This window comes from Acipenser ruthenus, chromosome 18, assembly GCF_902713425.1.
Source record: "Acipenser ruthenus chromosome 18, fAciRut3.2 maternal haplotype, whole genome shotgun sequence".
Lineage (NCBI taxonomy): Eukaryota > Metazoa > Chordata > Actinopteri > Acipenseriformes > Acipenseridae > Acipenser > Acipenser ruthenus.
In genome coordinates this window covers 26,272,741-26,294,007 of record NC_081206.1, presented here as the reverse complement: position 1 = coordinate 26,294,007, position 21,267 = coordinate 26,272,741, and the positions used below count along the sequence as shown (strand labels likewise).

Below are 21,267 nucleotides of genomic sequence, written 5' to 3'. Positions count from 1 at the left end.
TAGTAAATAACCAACCTCTCTTTTCTCTGTGAATCTCTTCAAGTAGCTGCTCCTGCTTTGTGATTTGCCCAATCAGAAGTTGCCGCTCTGATTCATTACTCTGTTTGAGGCCCTTGAGCTGCTCCCGGCTCTGCTGGAGATGACGTCGCAGCCTCTTTTCTTGCCCCTCTCTCTCCTTCGCCTCCTCACACAACCACTGCAGCTTTGTCTGGAGCAAAGAGAACAAACAAGAGCGTCAGTCTTTATGCATTAAAGGTTTTGAAAAATGCATATTGCTGTATTAACCAAAAAAAATAAAAGAAATATGTGAAATATGATACTGTATGTTCTCTCATTTTTAGTTCTAAGAAAAAAAAGGGCTGCAAGCAGAATTGATCATGTCCATTGAATTTTGATCAATTTGCTTTTCATTCCAGGTTTAATGTCACAAGTCAGAAAAATCTGCTTAAAACCAGTATAATTAAATAATACAAATGCAACAAATAATGATTGTAATGGCAGCAAACTTCTATAACACAATGTCAGCAGAGTACATACAGTCAACAACAGCAACTTCATTGAACCCTGAAGTTTATGCTGAACTTATTATACATTAACTATACAAGTTCAATATCCAGAGCTCATGGGCTCATTCATGATCGTAAAGTCTATTGACTTTTCTGTAGTTGTCCACCAGATCATTTGGCAACACCATGAAACACGTCCCCAACCTGGATCCAATATTATTGAGGTAGTGTAGAATGCTGGTGCATGCAATCATTTGTTAAGTTACCAATCACCTTAGAATTTCACATAAATGGCTATTCGCACTCAAATTTGTTTACACGCTCACTTCAAACCATGAAGAGACTGTATTATGAAACATAGGAATACATTGTAGACAAGCTGATAAACCAGAACAAAAACAAATCTGAACATAAAACTTTTGAACTGAAGGCTTTTCTTTTTAGTAGCACAATTTTAACAATTTGGTACAATGGGCATTACTGTACTTAATTTCGTTACCTTCATTTCAGCCAGCCAGCGATGAGGGTCCTTCTGCAAGCCAGGTGTAAGGGATATTGCCTATAAACAAATTTAATTACTGTAATGTGTCCTCTAGAGTGATTTTTAAAATGAATCATTAAAAAGCTGTTCTCAGCAGACGAGTTTGGTGGTGGCATTACAATTTAATTTAAAGCCACAACAACAGTGAAAGTAGTCAATCTCATGCTTTCTAATTACAGATTGTTTAGGGTTATCTTAATGCAATTCTGACAAAAGGATTGCTGAGATATCATCCAAAGGCCTTTTTTATTTTCTTTATTGCACTACTTCATAATTCAATAGTACTGTATTACGATAACCTTGTTGCTTGTTTTAAAGCATAAAATCAAGTTAGTCATTGGCAGGAATAGTTGATCTAAATTGAAGTTCAAAACCATGTAATTTAATCCCATATTTAAAATACTAAAAAGTCAAATGTGGGAAGGGACTAATTGTGTATTATAGGTTGGTCCCTGATGGAGAACAGACTGCGGCATTGGCAATATTTGATGTAATCTAATGTAAAAACAAGGTTTTTCAGAGGCCAGTGGTTTCTTGCAAGCCTGTCACATGTTTTGACCTAGAGGTTAATACAAACGAATTAACAACATTTAAATTAGTGAAAATAATTAAAACATATAAATCAGTTATATCTTTAAATGTTGTAGTGACTTGCAAAATATCTGAACAACTCAAATTACCTATTTATATTAGAACAAATGCATAAAACAACATTAAATAATTATTACTTTGAATTGTTCATCCGAGTCCCTTGAAAAGGCTTCACATGCAGAGTCAATTTCAATTCCTATTGTGCAAAGTATGGACTCTTGGTCCATTTTCATTAAACCAAGTTGCTCCTGGAGTTCCACAATTGTTCCATCCATGCGTTTCAGGCGCTCACCACCACTGGTGACCATTTTCCCCTAGAAATGAGAAGAGTCAGATCTAAGTAACAGTCCCCCAATTGTTTCTTTTACAGGCAGTAATTGTAAAAATTTAACTTGAATGTGTTAAAGAAAATGTTGACTTTTCAAAGTTCATAAGGTCTGTCAGTATTCAAATGTGGCCAATACTTGGTACAAATACTGTAAAATACAATACCATTGTTAGAATCTTGAAAATTAATCTTGGAAGTTATTTTTCTTCTTAGATACTCTAAATATTAAACTTTTGTTTTAAAAAACAAAATGTTATTTCATTCCTTGTAAATTTGTCATCTGAACCCAATCTTAAAAATCTCTGGAATAAGTGTCAAACTGTCATCTTTCCATTAAGTTTGTTAGTTAATTATTATTATTATTATTATTATTATTATTATTATTATTATTATTATTATTATTATTATTATTATTATGTCATCTAGGTCATATAATATTAGTGCATTTCCTTATATTGGTCTGTGGCTCATTTAATTTACAAGGTTATATTACCTTCATCCACCAGATTTATTTGCAACTATAAATTGTCAAGTTATAAAGCACTTAAAAATGGTCACACAATGGTTTCCATCTTAAACACATTTGTTTGCATTACTGTGTCATAGATATTCTCACTTTGATTCTGGAACAACATGTTGAAATCAACCATGATCCCCTTTATTTTCTTCTTTTTTTTAATTAAAATAAAAATGGCCGATAAATCAACTTTAGATTATAATTACATGCTATGTTCTCATCATTTAAAAGGTATCAAAAGTCACTTTTAAATAGGAATTATCTAATTTAGCAGATTATAGTATTTGCTCCCATGGATACCTGTAAATGTTATTTTCAGTAATTTATAGAATTGCCTTGGAAAAAGTACAATCATCTGTATTCATGAGTAACCTCAATCCTTTAATTATAATATTAATGTACTTGTTTTATAAAGTGCTAGTTCATGTCGACATAAAACATGTAGCAAGCTGATTATTACATTCACTCTAATTTAGAATATACATAATTATGATGGTGCCTATAATTATTGAGTAGTGCGAAATGAATGGTGACTGTTTAAATGTTCCAACACTACAGTGGAAATATCAAGGTTCTTTGCACATAGCCTAGACAATCTCCAGTTCTGAATTGACCATAGCTGGATCTAGATGCAGAGGGTCTAAAATAGTGGAAACAGCTTGCATGTGCTATATTACGTTGTCTAAAAGCTGTGACAAAGTCAACTGTTCAATCAAATGTTTAATTTAACACATTAAGTCAAGACACAAAAAAGAGCAATAAAATGTTCATAAAGTTTAATCTAGGCTATTTATCTAATAGATAGATAGATAGATAGATAGATAGATAGATAGATAGATAGGAGGGAGAGAGAGAGATACAAATTTTTATGTGACATAAATAATATGCCATATCATGCAGATAAATGAATGTCTATGCATAAAAAACATAAAAAGTAAAAGATCAGTTAATATTTGTACCACCATGCTACTCTGTCTGGGTGAGACATTAAAAAGTTAATGTCTAAACCTTGATAGACAGGACACGCTTCACCAGTTCTGTTAATCCCTCAGCTTGATAAATGATAACTTCACCCTTTACCAGGAAAAACTAAAAGAAAATTCTTATGAAATAACATAGGATCACACAGTGACAGTGAGGCCATTCTGACATGCATTGCATTTTTGTAATAAATTTTAAAAACATCAGCACCAGAGCTAGACCTCAGTATAACTGTTTGTCAATAAGAGGAAGGTGCAATTGACAAACATGCATGGTATAAAATGACTTTTTTTTATTTGTTTTTATTTTACAGCGAATAAGGGGAGTTATCATCTCAAGACAGAAAACCATATATAAAGTTGGAGTTTCAGATATTCTATTGATCATTTAGCTGTTTGAAAGCAATGTTACTACTAAATTAAATGAAATAGTATATGTTGTTCAGTAACAGACTTAATCATGAGTAGTTACATTCATTCAATACATCAGGGTAGCAGAATGTCCAAAATCTTCCGGGCACACTTAACATGTAGATTGTCAAGGTTTGCGCTGGCTTTTTCCAAAACTGTAGAATTTTGTTTCTTTTATTTTTAATGGAGTATTAGATTTTGTATTGCTTTTGAAACACTGTGCAGGTCACAATCGCAGGTTTGTATTTATAGTAAGTTGTGTACTTTACGTTTTATGGTGGGGTGGGGGGGTAGTGGGAGAAGCACAGTGGCAGTGGTGACCTACTTAACTCACACAAATTGAGTTAACAGAGTGGGAGAGTAATCTTCGGCTCCTGACCAAATCCTTCGGCACAGGCGCGGGCATCCTGCAGCCCTGCAATACATCTTTATTAAAATGTATTGGGACGTTTAGCGTAGAGATGCTATGACTATTCTGGAGGATATATTTTTCCACCAAGTCCAATTTGCCTTTATTAAACTAACAAGAGCAGCACCATTAAGAGCGTTTTGCCCTCATAGTGATGATGCTCCAATCAGGGGTTTACAACATCCTGCCAGGAATGGATGCTGCATCTGAAGCAAACTGAAGTCAACATGACACCCACAACATATGGAATAAAATCTCTGAATGGTGGAAAACAGCATCTCATATATGGGCCAACGATGGAAGACAATTTGGAGCACATCATGAAGCTACTCTACCTACCAAAATGTCAGTGCTCAGAGATATATAGCTTTTCTCCACTAATGTCATTCAGTGAGGTCCCAAGTGTCTTCTGTATATCTAAAGAAAACGCTTACCTGTAACTTTAAAAAAGACCCGATACGTTTCAAAGTTAAGATCATTCAATTTGCAATCACCCAAATAAATCTTTTTTTTTTTTTTCTATTCAAATATCCTGTAGACTGTAATTAACTAGCTAAGGCCGAGCATAAGTGCCGTGTTCAATGGAATTGCTTCACTTTAAGAGTCAGACTGTAATCATACCATGCCAATCACAGTAAGCGTCTATGACAAAGGAGCATGTAATTCAATGTAGTTTTATTAACATTTAAATTTCTGTCCTTTTCAGAAGTCATATGTAAAAGTCGTTAACAGGAATAGTAAATCCTACGTAATATATATTGTTATAATGTTGTTGGTTTCAGATTTTCCTGTATGAAAAACGCACACATTATGGTAAAGGTCATTTAGATTTTTTCTAATGGTAATTCATTTGAAGCTGTTAGAGAAGAATATTTATAGAACGTTTTTGCAGACACTTCAATGCTGTACATCCAGTCAACTTCCAAAAGTCTGTTAAGTTGCCAGACAGAGATTTCTTTAACCTAGTGTAGTACCAGATAATCATCACTTAAAATTAAAATACATGTTTGCCAATTTATTTCTTTTAAAACTGTACATTGAGTCCTAAAAAGTGAATGGATGTGCATTGTGGAGAAAATGTATGGGAATGTTTTTGTTAGCTATAATTACTTATCTAAAGGTATCTTCATAAAACCCTGTTATTTGATTTCATTTTCACGTACACTCGCAAATAAAACTAACGATTTATAAAAAAAAAAAAAATTCCATGTAACTCACTTAAAAATATTACTTGAAAGACAAAGATGTATAAATGTGAGAGCAAAGCTCTTAAAGCCTTGTTTGTCCACAATGACAGACAGCCATAATGAATCCTTGCTCTCTGTAAAAGTTGAGGGGAGCTCACCTTTTCTTCTAGCTCCTGCTTCAGCAGCTGGTACTTCCTCTTGTGCTTAGTGCTTTCCTCTTCACTCTGGGTTAATTCCTCTGTCAGTTTGTCACATTCAATCTTCATCTTTTCCAGCTGCCGACGCTGTGCTTTAACTAAGTTTTTGTCCTCTGTTGCTTCAGCCTGAAGGAAAAGAAAAGCAACCCAATTATTCACCTGTTTCTCACTGTTGATAAACCTTATTGTATCACAGTAAATGAACTAACAATACAAGTTGATAGGAAATACACTGGTCAGTAGTAACGTAGGTCTAATTATGTCAAATGCAGCCATTTCATGACTTTGGGTCAGATCTAGCACTTGCAAATTCTGTAGTTTTTTTTTAGGGAAATGTGTCCTTGATGCCTTTTTGCACAGATTAACAACATGGGAAACAAAATCAGCTACTTTGTACTGTCTTAACAAAAACGTTTTTATTTAATGCCTACTAAAAAATGTATATTTTAACACGCATGCATTGTTTGTGCTACTACACAGATTGTGTGAACTTTCACACTTCCCACAGAACTGTTAAAAAAAAAAAAAAAAAAAAATACCAACATTGCCAATTGTGCAGTTACCTTGAAAGTTCTTATGTGGTTTTCCTGCTCATCCCTTTCTTGTCTAAAAAGCCGGACAGCCTCCTGGATATTCTTTTCATGTTTCGTTTTCAAATTTTCCATCTCTGATCTGAGACCTGCCAGTTCTCTATGATGCAGATCCCTTTCGAGTTTGATCTGTCTGCCCACAGAGAGCAGTTCCTCTTGTCCAGAGTCATATGCGCTTTGGAGGTCAGCAAGGCCTTTCTTCAACTCTTTCCTGGCTATTTCCTCATCAGAAAGTCTGTTGGTCAACTCAGCCCGAATGGCACTCAGGTGTTTAATCTCTCCTTGCATCTCAAGCAGCTTCCCCCGATCCTTTTCAGTTTTCCTGCTTAACACAAGAACCTCACTCTCCAGTGCCTGGTTATCGCTCTTCAGTTGTGAATGCAACAGGTTCTGGTTTTGAACCTCGTTCTCGAGCTTGCTGGCAACTTCCCGCACCTCTCTAATCTCATGCTCCAAGTCCATATGCTGAGATTTTGTCTCATTGAGTTCAACATCTTTACGGCGAATGTCCTCTTCTTTTTGTGCCAGTTTTGAGATGACGTCACTCAGCTCCTTGCGAAGGTTCTCCATCTGTAGCATGACTGAGTGGAGCTGCCCTTGTAGAGTTTCCTTTTCTTTGGTCACCTATATGAAGTTGCATTGACCATTATTAGTATTTATATTTTTTCAAATTTGGTATGGATAAATTATATTGAAATTCAATGTAGCAATTAACCTCTCAAAGTCAAAACATGGAATATACTTAGCCTTTATATATGGTGTGTGTTTTTTGCTTATTGTAAATGGGCTCTACGAATGTATTGCTTGCTATTAGAAAGGTACCGGATGACAGACACTACAAGGCTGTGTGGTCCAGTGGTTAAAGAAACGGGCTTGTAACCAGGAGGTCCCCGGTTCAAAACTCACCTCAGCCACTGACTCACTGTGTGACCCTGAGCAAGTCACTTAAACCTCCTTGTGCTCCGTCTTTCGGGTGAGACGTAATTGTAAGTGACTCTGCAGCTGATGCATAGTTCACACACCCTAGTCTCTGTAAGTCGCCTTGGATAAAGGCGTCTGCTAAATAAACAAATAATAATAATAATAACTAGAAGGTAGAAGTTTACAAACTGACTCCAGCTGACACACATTGTGTGGATCAAATAAACATCAAGAATTGAGACAAGCTGAAGATTTTCAATGTATAGGTGTTCAGACTTTAATTCCTCTTGTCTTCTTAGTTTTATAAAAGTACCCAGTACTAGTGAAATTGTGTTTAAATGAAATTAACACCTAATTAACTAAAGACTGTGGGTGGTGTGAGTAGCAAGTATAACAAAAAAGATACAGCCTGACACAAGAAGAAGAAGAGTGGGAGTTTAAGGTGAAGGAGATACCAATCAATCAAAGGCAATGTAATCATTGTATATAATGACGGACAACATGCTTGTTCTTCCTGCATCTACATTATTATGCACCTTATGTCTCAATGTGCCACCAACAGCAATTAATTCATAGAAGAAAAAACACACAAAACACAAAGAGTTAGCACTACAGATATACAGCATGTGTCATACCTTCTGTTGCCTGTTGATTTTATAAATAGTACTGCGACAGCTCAAAACTAGATACCTATCTGAAATAGTTGTTTAATGCAGCAAAGTACCAGGAGGCCTGTCTGCTTTTACATTTAAGTAAATCTCACACAAAAACATGCCCTGACAACAAACAAAAGTAACACACCACGGAAACTGAATCTATAGCCATTGCACCACCAGGCCACACAGGTTAGTGCAGCAGTGTGGAAATAATGTATGGCTATCCTGTACTTGTGGAACTCTCCGACAGGCTTTAAAGAGAGAGAAAGAAGTGTAGAAATTGAAAACACAGACACAGAAATGATCCAAGATTAATCAAAATGAATAAAAACAAAAAAAATGGAAAATAAAGATCTATGCAGATGGGAAAAATGCCACATAGAATGTAATAAAACACATTTTATATGATGTCTGTATCACTGCTACAATGTTCTACACTGTTGAGGAAAATAGTATTCTATGTGCTAAGTATCTAATTTTCCCAGTTAACTACCTGCTTGTTTTTGTCCATTGTTAGTTCTGCCATCTCGTTCTGCTTCTCCAGATCACGTTCAAGTTTCTTACACTTTAGTTTCCAGAGCCTGATGGTCTCCTGGGCTTTAGCTTTCAGTTCTTCCTTCTTTTTGTCACTCTCCTCCTTCAGGAGTTCGGCCTGTTTAAGCTGGTTCACATGCTTCTCAGCCTCCCTGCCACAGTCCTTCAATTGAGTGTCCAAATCCTCAATCTGGAGCTCCATGCGCTTTCGGTCCGTCTCACAGTCTTCGTAACGGTTCTGGATTTCTTTCAGCTGATCAAGCATCCTCAGCTGCTGTTTCTCCCTCTTGTCAAGGTCTGATGACAGCATCTATCAAAGAAAAAGCAATAATTTGGAAAAAAAGAATTCCAGTATATAAAAAATATTTGGTGTAAAAAATGCAGTACTGGGATGAACATGGGCTTTCATTTTGACTAGAAAAATGTAGGATTTGTTTTCATGTAGACCAACTCATTGCTACTATGATGTTTGTTATTATTGTATTTATACTATTATTTTATTTTATTCATACCATAATGTTTGTTAGTGTTGTTTCTGATGCCATTGGAGATTATGTTTTTTAAGTATTAAAATGAGTAATCTATTTTTTTATGTTTAGGCAAATCACCTCAAATGTTACGAGCAAAGCACTTAGCCCAAGGGCAGTTTAAATCTTAATATTTATTTATGGACATTTTAGAAGCCAAAAGGCTAATGTCTTTTTTATAAAGTCTGTAACAGCCTACACTGTAGGCTTCACAGTGGTCTCATTAAGCTTTTTCTGTTTTAAATTAGGCTTACTGTGCAAGACTCTGTATTTTGGTGGTTTTGCTGATGCTTTTTCCAGGACTTACCTATTTAACTCTAATAATTATACTGTGCAGATGCACTGAAAATGTTCACCGTCATCTTCTGATCAGACACACTTTTACAAATTGTAGGAGAATGTTATTTATGGGATGTGTGTTATATACACGGGAGGCAGTACACTCTGGTTATAGCATCTCATACTGTATACAATAATACCTCAGTTGTGACTGAAGACAACAGGATTAAGAACCCACTTGAGCTTTTCTATACCTTATTCCAGTATTCCATTTTCAACTTGGGGAAAAAATCCCTGTATACTAAATATCAAATAAGATTTAAGAATAGTCTCAAAATATTAAAAATACTAGTATCCTCTAAATTGTAAAAAAGGTACACTGAATTAAACCTCATACAGGCAAAATAAAATGTATGGTTTAGCACTGGCTTTCTTATTTTGCTATTTAAAAAAAAAAAAACAAAGACAATGCTATATATTTCCTCCACTGTATCATCAGAGGTGAATGTATTGCAAAATAAAATCAACAGGGGACCTTCCAGTTATGAAGAATGATTACAGAGCACATTCATGTCAATGTGTTAATGTAGATGAGTTTGATTGATAAATAACACAATTAGAAGGAGAGTTTTACAGAACTGTTTGTTGTTACAAACTACTTATATCTCTGGTAACCGGTGTTAAACTGGGTTCAAGGAAAATGCATTCCTACATTGATATATGCATTTCTCAAGACTACACCCCCAGTGCCTTTCACCGTTGTAATCCTGGTAATGTCAGTGTCATCCAAATAAGCTATGGGGAAAGTGCCTGCTGTGTAGTCATAACCAGCTTTTCACAAACCATTAAAAACAATATTTGATGTATAAATTTGTTATCATTATCCAATACAGCTCCTAAAAAAAAGTGAATGAATTCTAGATTGAAAATTAATCCTCCAGAGAGCATGAAGTCCTACTCATATGTGCCACTGCTAAAGATGTGTGTTTTTGGACTTCCAGCATGATCATATTTGAAAACAAGACATTAGGAGGTTCATGCATATGTAGAATTGTATTTACACAATTTGAATTGTTAATTGATTAAATCAATTCCATGCTAATTTCATATTGTATTTATTTTTTCAGCATCACAAATGAGTGCTCAGATTTATATATCACGTAAAGTGGTTTCTTATGTGTTATTTTATGTATACTGGATTTAAAGAGTTTGTCAGACTGAGGGGTAGATGTACTAAAGTCCAATAAGTAGATAATAATAAGATATCATTAAATGTTTTATAAAACATATCGGTTTCTGAAGAAACACAACACTACCTCGATATGTGCAGAGAGTTGAGCTTTCTCCCTCTCTTTACGCTCAATGCATCTTTTCAGTTCCTGTACTTCAGACATGACAACATTTTGACTGAGCTGCAACCTCAGTTCTTGTATCTGTTTTTCCAACTCTTGCTTCTCACGGTCAGATCGATCAGTCACTGAAAATAAAATGAAGAAACACATACATATATAAATGGAGCTACATAGAGACCAATTCATTTTATTTAATCAACAATTATGTACTTTCTGAAATAAATACTTTTCTGTTTTACATGTATAAGTATTTCATCTACCGTAATATGTTTTAAATTACTGTTATACCACTGCAATGTGCACTTTATTTAAAAAATTAAGCCTTTTAGACAGCATAAAAAAAACATTTTTCATTCAAAACAAGATAATTCCATTAACAATCCTTAACTTCAAAAACACTCAATCATAGATTATAAAACCTTTGTTGTTTCTCAGATAAAATGGTCTTGATTGTAGACATGTTACTCAATGGTCATTTTAAAGGCAAGCACATGGGCTCTTACCTGCTCTTAGCATCCTTTGATCCTCCTCCTCTTCATTACGACTTCTCTGGAGAAGAGCAATCTGAGAAATCTGCTGCTGCATGTCCAGGCGATCTTGCTCGGTTTTCAAAAGCTGTGTGCGTAGGTCATCGACCTAAACACAATTTGAAAACGTTTAAATGCTGTGGGCTGCAGTGAAGTATTAGATTGCTGGTATGTACAAACTAGCCCCGCTAATGGTTTATGTGACCCTTTGACTCAATATCGGGTGCACACATTTTGTTCCTAATTTGTCCTACTTATAAAGGCAAACTATATCAACGCATACTGGCAAATAACAAAGTTTATTCACTACCTTCAATTTATATGACTGTTTCTTGTACATACTGCCCAAGAGGCTTTGTGCACGGAATACTGGGCAATTTCATTCTTGCAAATAAACTTTGCAATCCATTTGGGCAATCTCATACTTTAGGCCATTCTATCGATGCAGGTGTCAGCAGTGAAACTTTTCCTTACGAATACGCATTGACCTTGAGTTTCAGAGTTCACTGGCAGCCTCACCGATGCTTACTGGTTCAGAATGCATTATCAAATGTGATTTAAGCTCAACATGCTCAAATTTGCTGAAATCAATACCTGTTGAAGAAGAGTGTCCCGACCCCCTTCAGACTGGTCCAGTCGTCTCCGAGTTCGCTCCAGCTCTTGTTCAATCTTAGGGTTACAAAACACAATCAATTATTCATAAAAATAACAAAGACCAAGTCAATTATTAATCATCTATACTAGCTATATTGAATTATGTCATTATACTGGTTCTAAGCTCTGAGGTGATGTTGATGGGTACTACTTTTTTTTTTTTTTTTTTTTAATTAATTTCACCAAACTGATTCTGCAAGGCCGACATTCCCTATCTGAAAAATTATCCACATCTATAGTACTAGGATTTCTTTTTACACCATCCAGGAATCCTAAAAGGGGCATAGTAAACCAATGTTGGAAAATTTGGAGATTTTGATGAGTATAACAAAATGCTGAACGACTATTCAGTGCTACTCCTACTACAGAAACCAAGTCTGAATCATATTCCAATATACCAGAGCAGTTCTAGCTAAGTGGGACACAGACAAGTGCTGGAAGTTTATGAAAAAATACTTCAGAGAATAGAAATGGGGATTAGAATCTGTCCCTGCTTATAAATATTAAAATCTAGCTGCACAAATTACATAGTGTAGGGTCATTCCACCTATATCTATTGATAGGAAGGAATTGGTAGCAGTTTCCTTCACAGGAGGCGTCTCATCTCTGCCACCTAAAGAGAAAATTATGTCAGCAGACGTGAGCTGGTTGGAAAAAGCCATTTAACCCTTTTGTTTAGCATGGCTCTTCTCTGCAATGAATATGAAATGGTGCCACATTCAGACCATTCCATGTAGAGTAGACTCCCTTACAGACATGGTGCCTTTGAGAACAATGAAAGGCATGCTCTAATTTTCTTGATTAACAGAAACCAAACTATGCATTTGTACAAAATGTTATTCAAATCACATCACTGGTTCTACTTCAACTGGTTTTCCACAGGCTTGACCAAAAGGACAGAGGGTCCCCCACAATTCTTGAACATCACTTAGTTTATCGGTGTATCAATGAAATTCATAACTCAATCCTTTTTTTGTAAAATAGAGTGTGAGGAACAGATAGATGAAAATCCTTATTTTAGTAACTGCAGCTTTCTCTGAGTGGCTGTAGTTCTACTCTACTCTGATGGGTAATGGATAACATTCATTTGTTTACTACTCAATTGAAGCACACAACTGCAGCACAGAGACTATAAATCCCTCAACCTATGATTGAACCCAATGAAAAACTGCATAAAAAAATAAATAAATCCCATAATCCAAATCCAAACAAATGTCTTAAAATAAGAGCTCAGGCAGCGAGGTAGTGAGTGTTTACTAAATGAAATGGTTCATTTAAGAATGGGTGGCTGCATAAGTAGTCATAACATTTTCTACCAAGACAGACTGTATTTTGAGGTGCAGAAACAAATCTGCATCTTGAAAATGTGAATGCATTTTTATCTGATGCAGTCACAGGTTTTAAAGAACACCCCTGCTTCCTGCTTTTCCAAGACATCCTAACACAAGGGGCTGAAAAAGTCATTAGCAGATTCTATCATAACCTGACACACATCAATGGTACTGTCTCCTAATGTTTTTTTTTTTCTTTTTCAAAGAATAAACATAATCAGCTGCTTGTTTATGTAATGGCACCGATCAGTATATTACAGTTTCAAATATGTTTAGCTTATTTTCTTGGTGTGCATCTTGTCTGTAACGTAGGCAGGCTGTTTGTATTTTAAGATGATTACATTCCTATGCTACTCACATCACATTAGAGTAAAAGACTGTGTAGAATTCTGTAAGAATTGTTTTTATTTTCCACTGGGCAGCAATTATCGTATGTGAACACTGCGCTTTATTTTTCTTCCTCTAAATCATGACCTGTAGATTAAATTGCTTCTGGAAATAGTTAAAGTGACAAGATTTTTTTTTTTTATCATTTCAATCTAAAATTATTTTGTAACAAGTTTTTGACAAAGAGTTTCTCCCTTTTTTTATACTGTACAATTTATGGTTTGGTTCAAGAATCATATTATTCACTTGATGGACAAGAAGAGAGAAAAGAAACACACTTTCTGCACCCGTCTCTTGCCTTCAGTTCATAAAGCATGCATTCCCGTGTACAAGACCATCTTGCATCCACCTGGAAATCAGGGCATGGGTCCACAGGGTTCACAGATACTTGACATCACAAAATGCCACGTAAAAGTTACGTCAGGAAAAACTTGCAGTGATTTAAAAGTTCCACAAAAACCATACAAATATATTATATATTATTCTATTTTTAAGACTTGGCCACTTATGAGATGTCTTCAGTAGCTATCACATTAGTGAACCCACCAGTGAGGTCAAGGGACCAGACAATGGGCAAAAAGTTTCATAGACCAGTGAACTTACCAGGTTAGTTACTAAAGCACAACCTCTAAACAAAGTGTTATAAAATATTCTACCATAGTTGACATCAAAATTTTGTAGAAAAACCCATGTTGACACAACCCAAAAGTGTACTTGAATGTTTTAGCATCAGAGACAAATCAGAGATGTGATGAGCTTCTCGATTTGGGTGGCAACTGCCACTTTCCAAGCTGATGAGGGGAGTACTCGTACTCGAGACAGAGATAGAAGAGAGAAGCTAACAAACTATCACAGACCCCTTGCTGTGAGTCACATAGCTATCTGTGATGAGGCTGGAGCACTGTTGGAGCGTGTCCAGGGTGTCCTAATGAAGGAAGGTGACAATCTCCTTACAGGGAAAAAAAAGAGTTCTTACAAAAACACTTCACCATGTCTGTCCTTGTTTTGGAAATGCACATTCTTACCTGGCTCTTTTCACATTCCGTTTTCAAAAGCTTGCTCTTCATCACCTCCTCCATTTCACTGCCTTTCACTTCATGTTTTTTCAAAGCCTAAAAAAGAAAAACAACATGACAAAGGTTCAGAGTGTTCTGGGTTTTTTTTTTGTTTTGTTTTGTTTTTTTACACAAACATGAATCAAGCTATTAATATTGATGATGTTTAAAATGTACCATGATAATGACTGCCGTTGGCGGTTGTAGGTATGAGTGTAACCACGCCGGTTCTAGTGTTAAAGTAGTCCATAAATGAACATTTTGTGTGTGTGTGTGTGTGTATGTTTTGTACGGCCTTTCTGCTGGAGATTACATGATATTAAGTCAGAAGAACTGGATCTTGACTGCCAAAATCTCATGAGCCACAAGCACGATTCCTGCTCCGGTTTACATGGGTTTTTTTTAGCTATTTTTATCGTGAGAAAACTATTGACCCTGCCCTTAAAGTCGCGCTGTCAAAAGGACGTCCTTTTGCTGCTTCACGATGTATTCGCGTGACAACGTCACACAGTCATGATTGTAGAGTCGATTTTCACGTGCATGTAAACCCAGCCATTGTTTCCATTCTCCTAGAAATGACAATCTCACAATCAATTTCAGAAATCAGAAACCTGAAGCTCCTTCGATGCTTCCTCCAGCTGTGCATTGGTGACTCTCAATGCTGACAAAGCAGATCAGCAAGGACATGGATGGGTTCGAGGCACAGATTTTCTACTCACAGGCAATGACCCATTACATGATCTAAAGTTAGTATCAGGGATAAAATAAAGAATACCCCAGAGTGGTCAAGGTTGCCAATGGCATAGAGACATCAAACAGTGAATAAAAGAAGGTGTTGATATCTGCTCAGAGCATGTGTACTGTTGCAGTATTAGTGGACTACCAGAATCCAATAAAAGAAAACGAAAAACTGTTTATGTTGATAACTTTAACAACTGAAAACATGTTATATTATATTTTACTGGTATGTGTAATAAAGGTAATTAATGCACACATCTGAAAATGAATAATCGCTGAAATGAAGTGACTTAAGTATGAATTCTAATTGTTTTATATGGATGGTGTAACACTATTAATAACAATTTTCTAGCTTTGTTTTCTTTACAATCAAATATTCAATGAAAACGTTTGATCATAAGAGTAAACACTGCCATCTGGTGGCCAACTATGTAAATTAAAAAAAGAACAGAACTAGCTATCTGATCATGTATCAAGTAACCAAAAAATATCACCAAACTGAACAAAGTTATCATGTCTAGGCTGTAGAAAATAACAGAATTCACTTTGGCTTGCAGGACACTAAAACGCTGTCAGGATGCAGTAGTGAGTAGTTATTCTGTACAATTATTTATAGGTTGTCATAGTTGTCTATATGTGTGAAAGCCAAAATCTGGTAAAACGCACTGGTAGGCATTCCTAAAAGCTGGACTGGACACTTAAAAGAGTATACAAAAAAATAGTAAAATCCTTGATTCCATAGTGAAATATAACCAGTCATCAAACAGACTGAGCATTTGTGGATGCTGAAGATACAATATATGGCTGCTTCGAATAATTCAGTTGTATCGGAAAGAAAAAAAAAAGATTTTTGGACTTCTTAGTTTAAATATCCGGTTATACAGTTTTTACTCTATATTTCCAAGCTGTAAATCTATTTATTCTTGTACTGTATAACAGTAAACAGTAATTAGACTTAATAAGCAGTGCTTAATATACTAAACCTAACTTTTCAGAACATGCCAATTACGAAGTTGTGATGGTTATTATTATAGCATATTTGGAAAAAAGTCACAAGAACACTGCCCCACTCTTGGTTTATTGCCTGTGACTTTCTTCTTTCACCTTTATGTTTTTCTCTGTGCAGCCCATGACTTACCTCCTGTAGCTGCAGTGACACGTGTCCAAGCTGATCCTGACGTCTCTCTCCATGTTGTCGCTCAGTACGCATTTCTCTCTCTATCTCCTGTAGACGCCTTTCCACTCGTTCGGATACCTTTAAACCACCAGAAAGATAATGAACATGTGTGCAGGTTTTACTACTGCTTTAATACCTTTAACAAATGAGCACAACTATTCTCATTCTCAACAAGATTGTTAGTCACATTTAAGAAGAGGCGATCTCACATTATTTGTTAGCTTTAAGAAAACGTGTGTAAGTCCTCACAGCCAAGATAGCATACCTGTTTAATGACTTTAGGATAATCTTATTTTTGCTTCAGTCGCCTATTTACATGTTTGTTTATTTTTTACCCATTTCAACAGGAGTTATCACTTTTGCCTGGAGGGCTTATGCATAGAAAAAAGCAGTAAGAAAAGGTCTTGAGAAGCCATTAAAAAACATTAAAAAGCCTTTTTGAGCTTTTTCACTCTAACTAACAAACTTCAGATTCCAGGTATGAAGTGCAAGGATGTCATTTTGAATTCAAAGTTTTTGATCCGAAACATTTAGTACAAACAATCAAGTGTTACTACAAAACATATGAAAGTAGCAGGTTTAAAACTCACAGCTTCTGCCCTCTGTGATTCTCGGAGTCGGCTAGACAAATCCTCCAAAGTTCTTTTAGTTTCAATCTCAGTCCTGTAAAAGAGCATATTGATCGCCTACGTCTTAATTTCACTGATAAAAACTCTCAAGATAATACAGAATGGCTCCAGCCCCATAAACAATCCAACATTAACGTGGTGCCGTTATGTCCATAGAAGATACCAGAATGAAAATCGAAGTGTTTCAGGGGATAAAGAACACAAATCATAGGATAATTAACAGATACAATATATTACAAAATGGGGAAGAGTGATAACTAACCATGGATGATTCTGTATTTCAATATTAGTAGTATTTCTAAATATTTTTTAACCATGTATCCTAGTAAAGTACTAAATTATTCACAGCTGGGCTTGCATTTACTTTCCTTACTATTTCTTTCCCATATATATATATATATATATATATATATATATATATATACACACACATACTGTATATATATTCCCTACTTTCTAGTTTTACAGTGCTTAACCTCTAATATAAATTATGTACTCTGACGTATCTTTGGCATTGATGAATATATGAATAGATTCTGAAAACTACATTATGCAGTATGTGTGTTAAGATGAATAAACCTCTCACCCAGTCCCAGGGTTTTCATGTTGTAGTTTTTTAAATAATAGCTTCTTTGGGCTTTTTCAGGCACCCACAAAATTCTGAATACTTGTAAAGGCTATTCATGGCTACTAAAATAGACAAGCCACACAGAAATCTCTGGATGACACAGTTTAATTATACCAGTACTGAAGTGTACTTGAATTTAGCAGCATGCCTCCTGCATCAGATAAATTGTGGATAAAGCAATGTTTTCAATAATGCTTGAATATGTTTGTTACTAAATGCAAGTAAAACTCGCAGCAATTATACTAGTTATACAACTTTAAGTAATTATTTGATTTAGTATATGTTCCATCAGGGTGAGTTTTTATATAATCCTTTACTTTGCCTGGAAAGGTAGCAGCCCAGTCTCCATTTCAATGTAATGCTTTCTGCAGAAAGTGTCCAGTACTTTGCCAAAATGTGTGGTGGTTTTGTACTGTATACCCGAGAGGTCTACATTGATACTTCTGTATTTAACTTTTATTACTGTTTTATACTATTTCATGAAAACAGTCAAACATCACATACATGACACTTTAAACATGTGTGGATATATTAGGAGAGGCAGTCAAAAAGTGGGAAATATATTGTTCTTGTTCTTGATGAAGAGGAAAAATGGAGGAAATGAAGACATATCTTGTAGGGAATGAGACGAACTAGGGAATATAATGTGTGAACGCTGTATTACTTGTATTCATTTTTTTTTATTATTTTCAATTGAATTGACATAATGTAATAACTCATATGACCACTAGGGGCCTGGAAAGCGACAGGATTCAAATTAAGGACTCATCAATTGTGTTACAACAAAATGAACAAAAGTTAAACTAAACAAGACAAAATTGTATCAAACCTGGCCCCCACTTTTTTTGTATTATTAATGCAGCTTTTAGTTCCAAGTGTCCCTTCTGTATATCTCACATCTGTAAATATCTGGTCCCTTTATTCTAACTTGACCGTTATTTTTGTATATGTTAAATGTTTTTTTTTTCAGATTTAAATTACACAGTCAACAAAAAAGCAGAACAGCAGTTCATAGAAAATATTTTCTGTAGGCAGCTTTACAGAAAACTGGGGCTCTGAAAATGAAAGTCTGTTTATTTCATGAATTAATTAGTATTACTGGCAGCCTTTTCAGAGAGCAAGAAAGGAAACCTTGAACATTATTTTTGTACAAAAGAAAAACACATCAAACCTATTTCTCCTGACAATCTCTCTGTCAATGTCGTCTCCAATTCGCAGCTGATCACTGCTGAGGTCTCGAAGAGACTGGTGTAATGAATGCGCCTATGAAAGGAGGGATGTTAAAACACTCCATTTGATTACTATGTTAGTGTTTAGCACAATTTATAAACAACTGAGAAAGTATTTGCAATAATTTAGTTGGTTGCAATAATTTTCTGCTATACCACCCCTCCCCACCAGAGTAAACTGACCACACCATTAGAGTTTAAAACATTTTTAATATTAAACTTTGTAGTGGTATTTCCTTAATTTGATACCGTTTAACACAGTACTATTCCATTTATATGGTTTTGTTGTTTAGTCATTCTTTAAAGCCACTTTTGGGGTGCCATAATTAAAATGTATTCCAGCTTGAATCAGTAAGTTAAGTACTTTTGTGTGGAATACTATATAAAGCTAATATTCAAGTCAAATAACCCCTAGCACAAATAATTCAATTCTAATATGATATATTACTTTTCTGTTACAGAAAATTGAAAGTAAAATTGATTACAATACAACAGAGCTGGTAAAAAACTGGATTTAAACACTTGAGTGGAGATTCACAGAATCTACTGCAAAACACTTGTTCATTATTCTATGTAACTGGATTTACCATTGGGTTAAATCTACAAACAAGAACAAGTTATTAAAATGGAATTCAGTTGTATAGGGGCATGTCAAGGGCAAAGAATGTGTTAAAAGGTTTGTATTCCTTTCAGACTATTTGCCTTTGACTTTGTACTCACAGGGCTCAAAGTAATTGTTGGTTTAGAACACTACACAATTCTATAACATGCTTAGCTTAAAATATATATAAATATAATTAAATTCCCAGTTTTGTCATGTATCTTTAATAAATATGACAGGTCTCATTGTGGAAGGGTGAATATCAAATGTTTTCCACCTGAAAGATCCTGCAGATGTATTTAAAATGCTGCGTTTGTGAGTCTTGGTTTGCTTACATGCTCAGGTGGGTCCATTTCATCCACAAATCGCACGGTCGCAGACCTTGACCGTCTTCTGGTGCCATTCGAATCCCTATAGTCCCGGAGAGGTGAGGTAGGCCGGTAATGACGACTTTCTATGAAACAAACACAGAAAGCAATTACATTTGCTCTGCAGGTTTGCACGCACTTGGGTGAATGTCATTCTAATACATATCAACAGTTTCTCTTTTCAAATCATGCACAGCTGTTCAATTTCCTTACACTTTGCTGCTTTGGAAAACACTCAATAAAATGCTCTTCATGTGGAAACTCCTGTTCAGAATGCAGTTACTGTATCTTTGAAGGACCTTCAAAATATTGCAAGCCAATGATAGCTTTAGTCCTATCTTGGTCTTAGTTTTATCGCTCTGCCTCCATTCAGCTGTTTATCTGATTTGGAATTAGCAGCAACATCTTACAGTTACACTAAAAAAAGGACATCACATCCATACAGACTCATACAGCGTGTCCTGATAAATGCGTATTGTGAATGTTTAAAAAAATGTGTATAAAATCAAGATCTATGGAGACTAGGAGACTGTGATAAAACTATGGTGATGACGCAAAATCAACGCTGTTACCATGTTCACCATGTAGAGTGGGACAGACAGACAGGCAGACAAACAAATTATTTTTTCTTTTTTTTTTCAATACAGCGTTGTCTGTTTTCTTTCCTTTCCAATAACCACCTGGGGTTGTAACATGGTCAAAATCTAAAATAAATGGACAAAAGTAAAGGCCAAATCATGAAGGCATATCCACAATTATTCCTTTACAAACTTGCCAGAAGCTGATCCGCCATCTAAGTCACTTGTATGTAAAGTTGATCCGGAGTTTCTCCGTAATCGCTGGCGTCTTAGCTGGTGTATAGACTCTTCTAAATTGTCTCTCAGCTATAAAATAAAATAAAATTAAAATTAAACACATACCAAAATTATGACATTGAAAGTATTTCATTTGATCAAAACACAGACTTTGCTACTTTAATAGGAACCCCAGCCAACGTAAAGTAGGGACATCAAGAGGCAACCAATGCTATGAATCAGAGAAAGTGTTTGATCAACTGCAGTATAAGGCCTGTAGCACTTTACTTGTTGTGAGAATGTAAACTTCAGTATCTAACCAAAATGTAATTACATGTCTTGTAAATTAACAAACAAGACTACACATAGATGTCGATTCTGATTTTACAGTAATCAATGTGAATGAGTGTTTTTAAGCTTTTGGTTTTAGGTTTTAGATAGAAAGATTCCTTAAAGCACTTACAATATTTAAAGTAATACAAAAATACTGATTAGCAGTCCTTACTGTTGTCATTGCTTCTGCTTGATCCCCTGTGTGCTCTCTATATTGGCCCAACATCCGATCAACATAAGTAAGATTTCGACTTGTATCCTTGGGGTGGGAGAAGTAATGACATTTATGT

The 21,267-nt window shown here is 35.3% G+C and overlaps 1 protein-coding gene across 1 annotated transcript in view; it reads right to left on the bottom strand.

Annotated features, from left to right (window-relative positions):
- The window catches only part of LOC117422567 (centrosomal protein of 128 kDa-like), a 42,696-nt gene that overhangs the window by 19,313 nt on the left and 2,116 nt on the right, over positions 1 to 21,267 (bottom strand). The window contains exons 3-18 of the mRNA XM_058992181.1: positions 21,150 to 21,236; positions 20,622 to 20,734; positions 19,818 to 19,971; positions 18,824 to 18,915; positions 16,986 to 17,058; positions 16,357 to 16,473; positions 14,451 to 14,537; positions 11,648 to 11,722; positions 11,030 to 11,162; positions 10,491 to 10,651; positions 8,328 to 8,678; positions 6,231 to 6,881; positions 5,629 to 5,793; positions 1,776 to 1,952; positions 1,006 to 1,065; positions 16 to 208 (exon numbers count right to left, since the gene is read on the bottom strand). Coding sequence (XP_058848164.1) covers positions 16 to 208; positions 1,006 to 1,065; positions 1,776 to 1,952; positions 5,629 to 5,793; positions 6,231 to 6,881; positions 8,328 to 8,678; positions 10,491 to 10,651; positions 11,030 to 11,162; positions 11,648 to 11,722; positions 14,451 to 14,537; positions 16,357 to 16,473; positions 16,986 to 17,058; positions 18,824 to 18,915; positions 19,818 to 19,971; positions 20,622 to 20,734; positions 21,150 to 21,236 — 2,689 coding nt within the window. The remainder of the gene's footprint in view (positions 1 to 15; positions 209 to 1,005; positions 1,066 to 1,775; positions 1,953 to 5,628; positions 5,794 to 6,230; positions 6,882 to 8,327; positions 8,679 to 10,490; positions 10,652 to 11,029; positions 11,163 to 11,647; positions 11,723 to 14,450; positions 14,538 to 16,356; positions 16,474 to 16,985; positions 17,059 to 18,823; positions 18,916 to 19,817; positions 19,972 to 20,621; positions 20,735 to 21,149; positions 21,237 to 21,267) is intronic.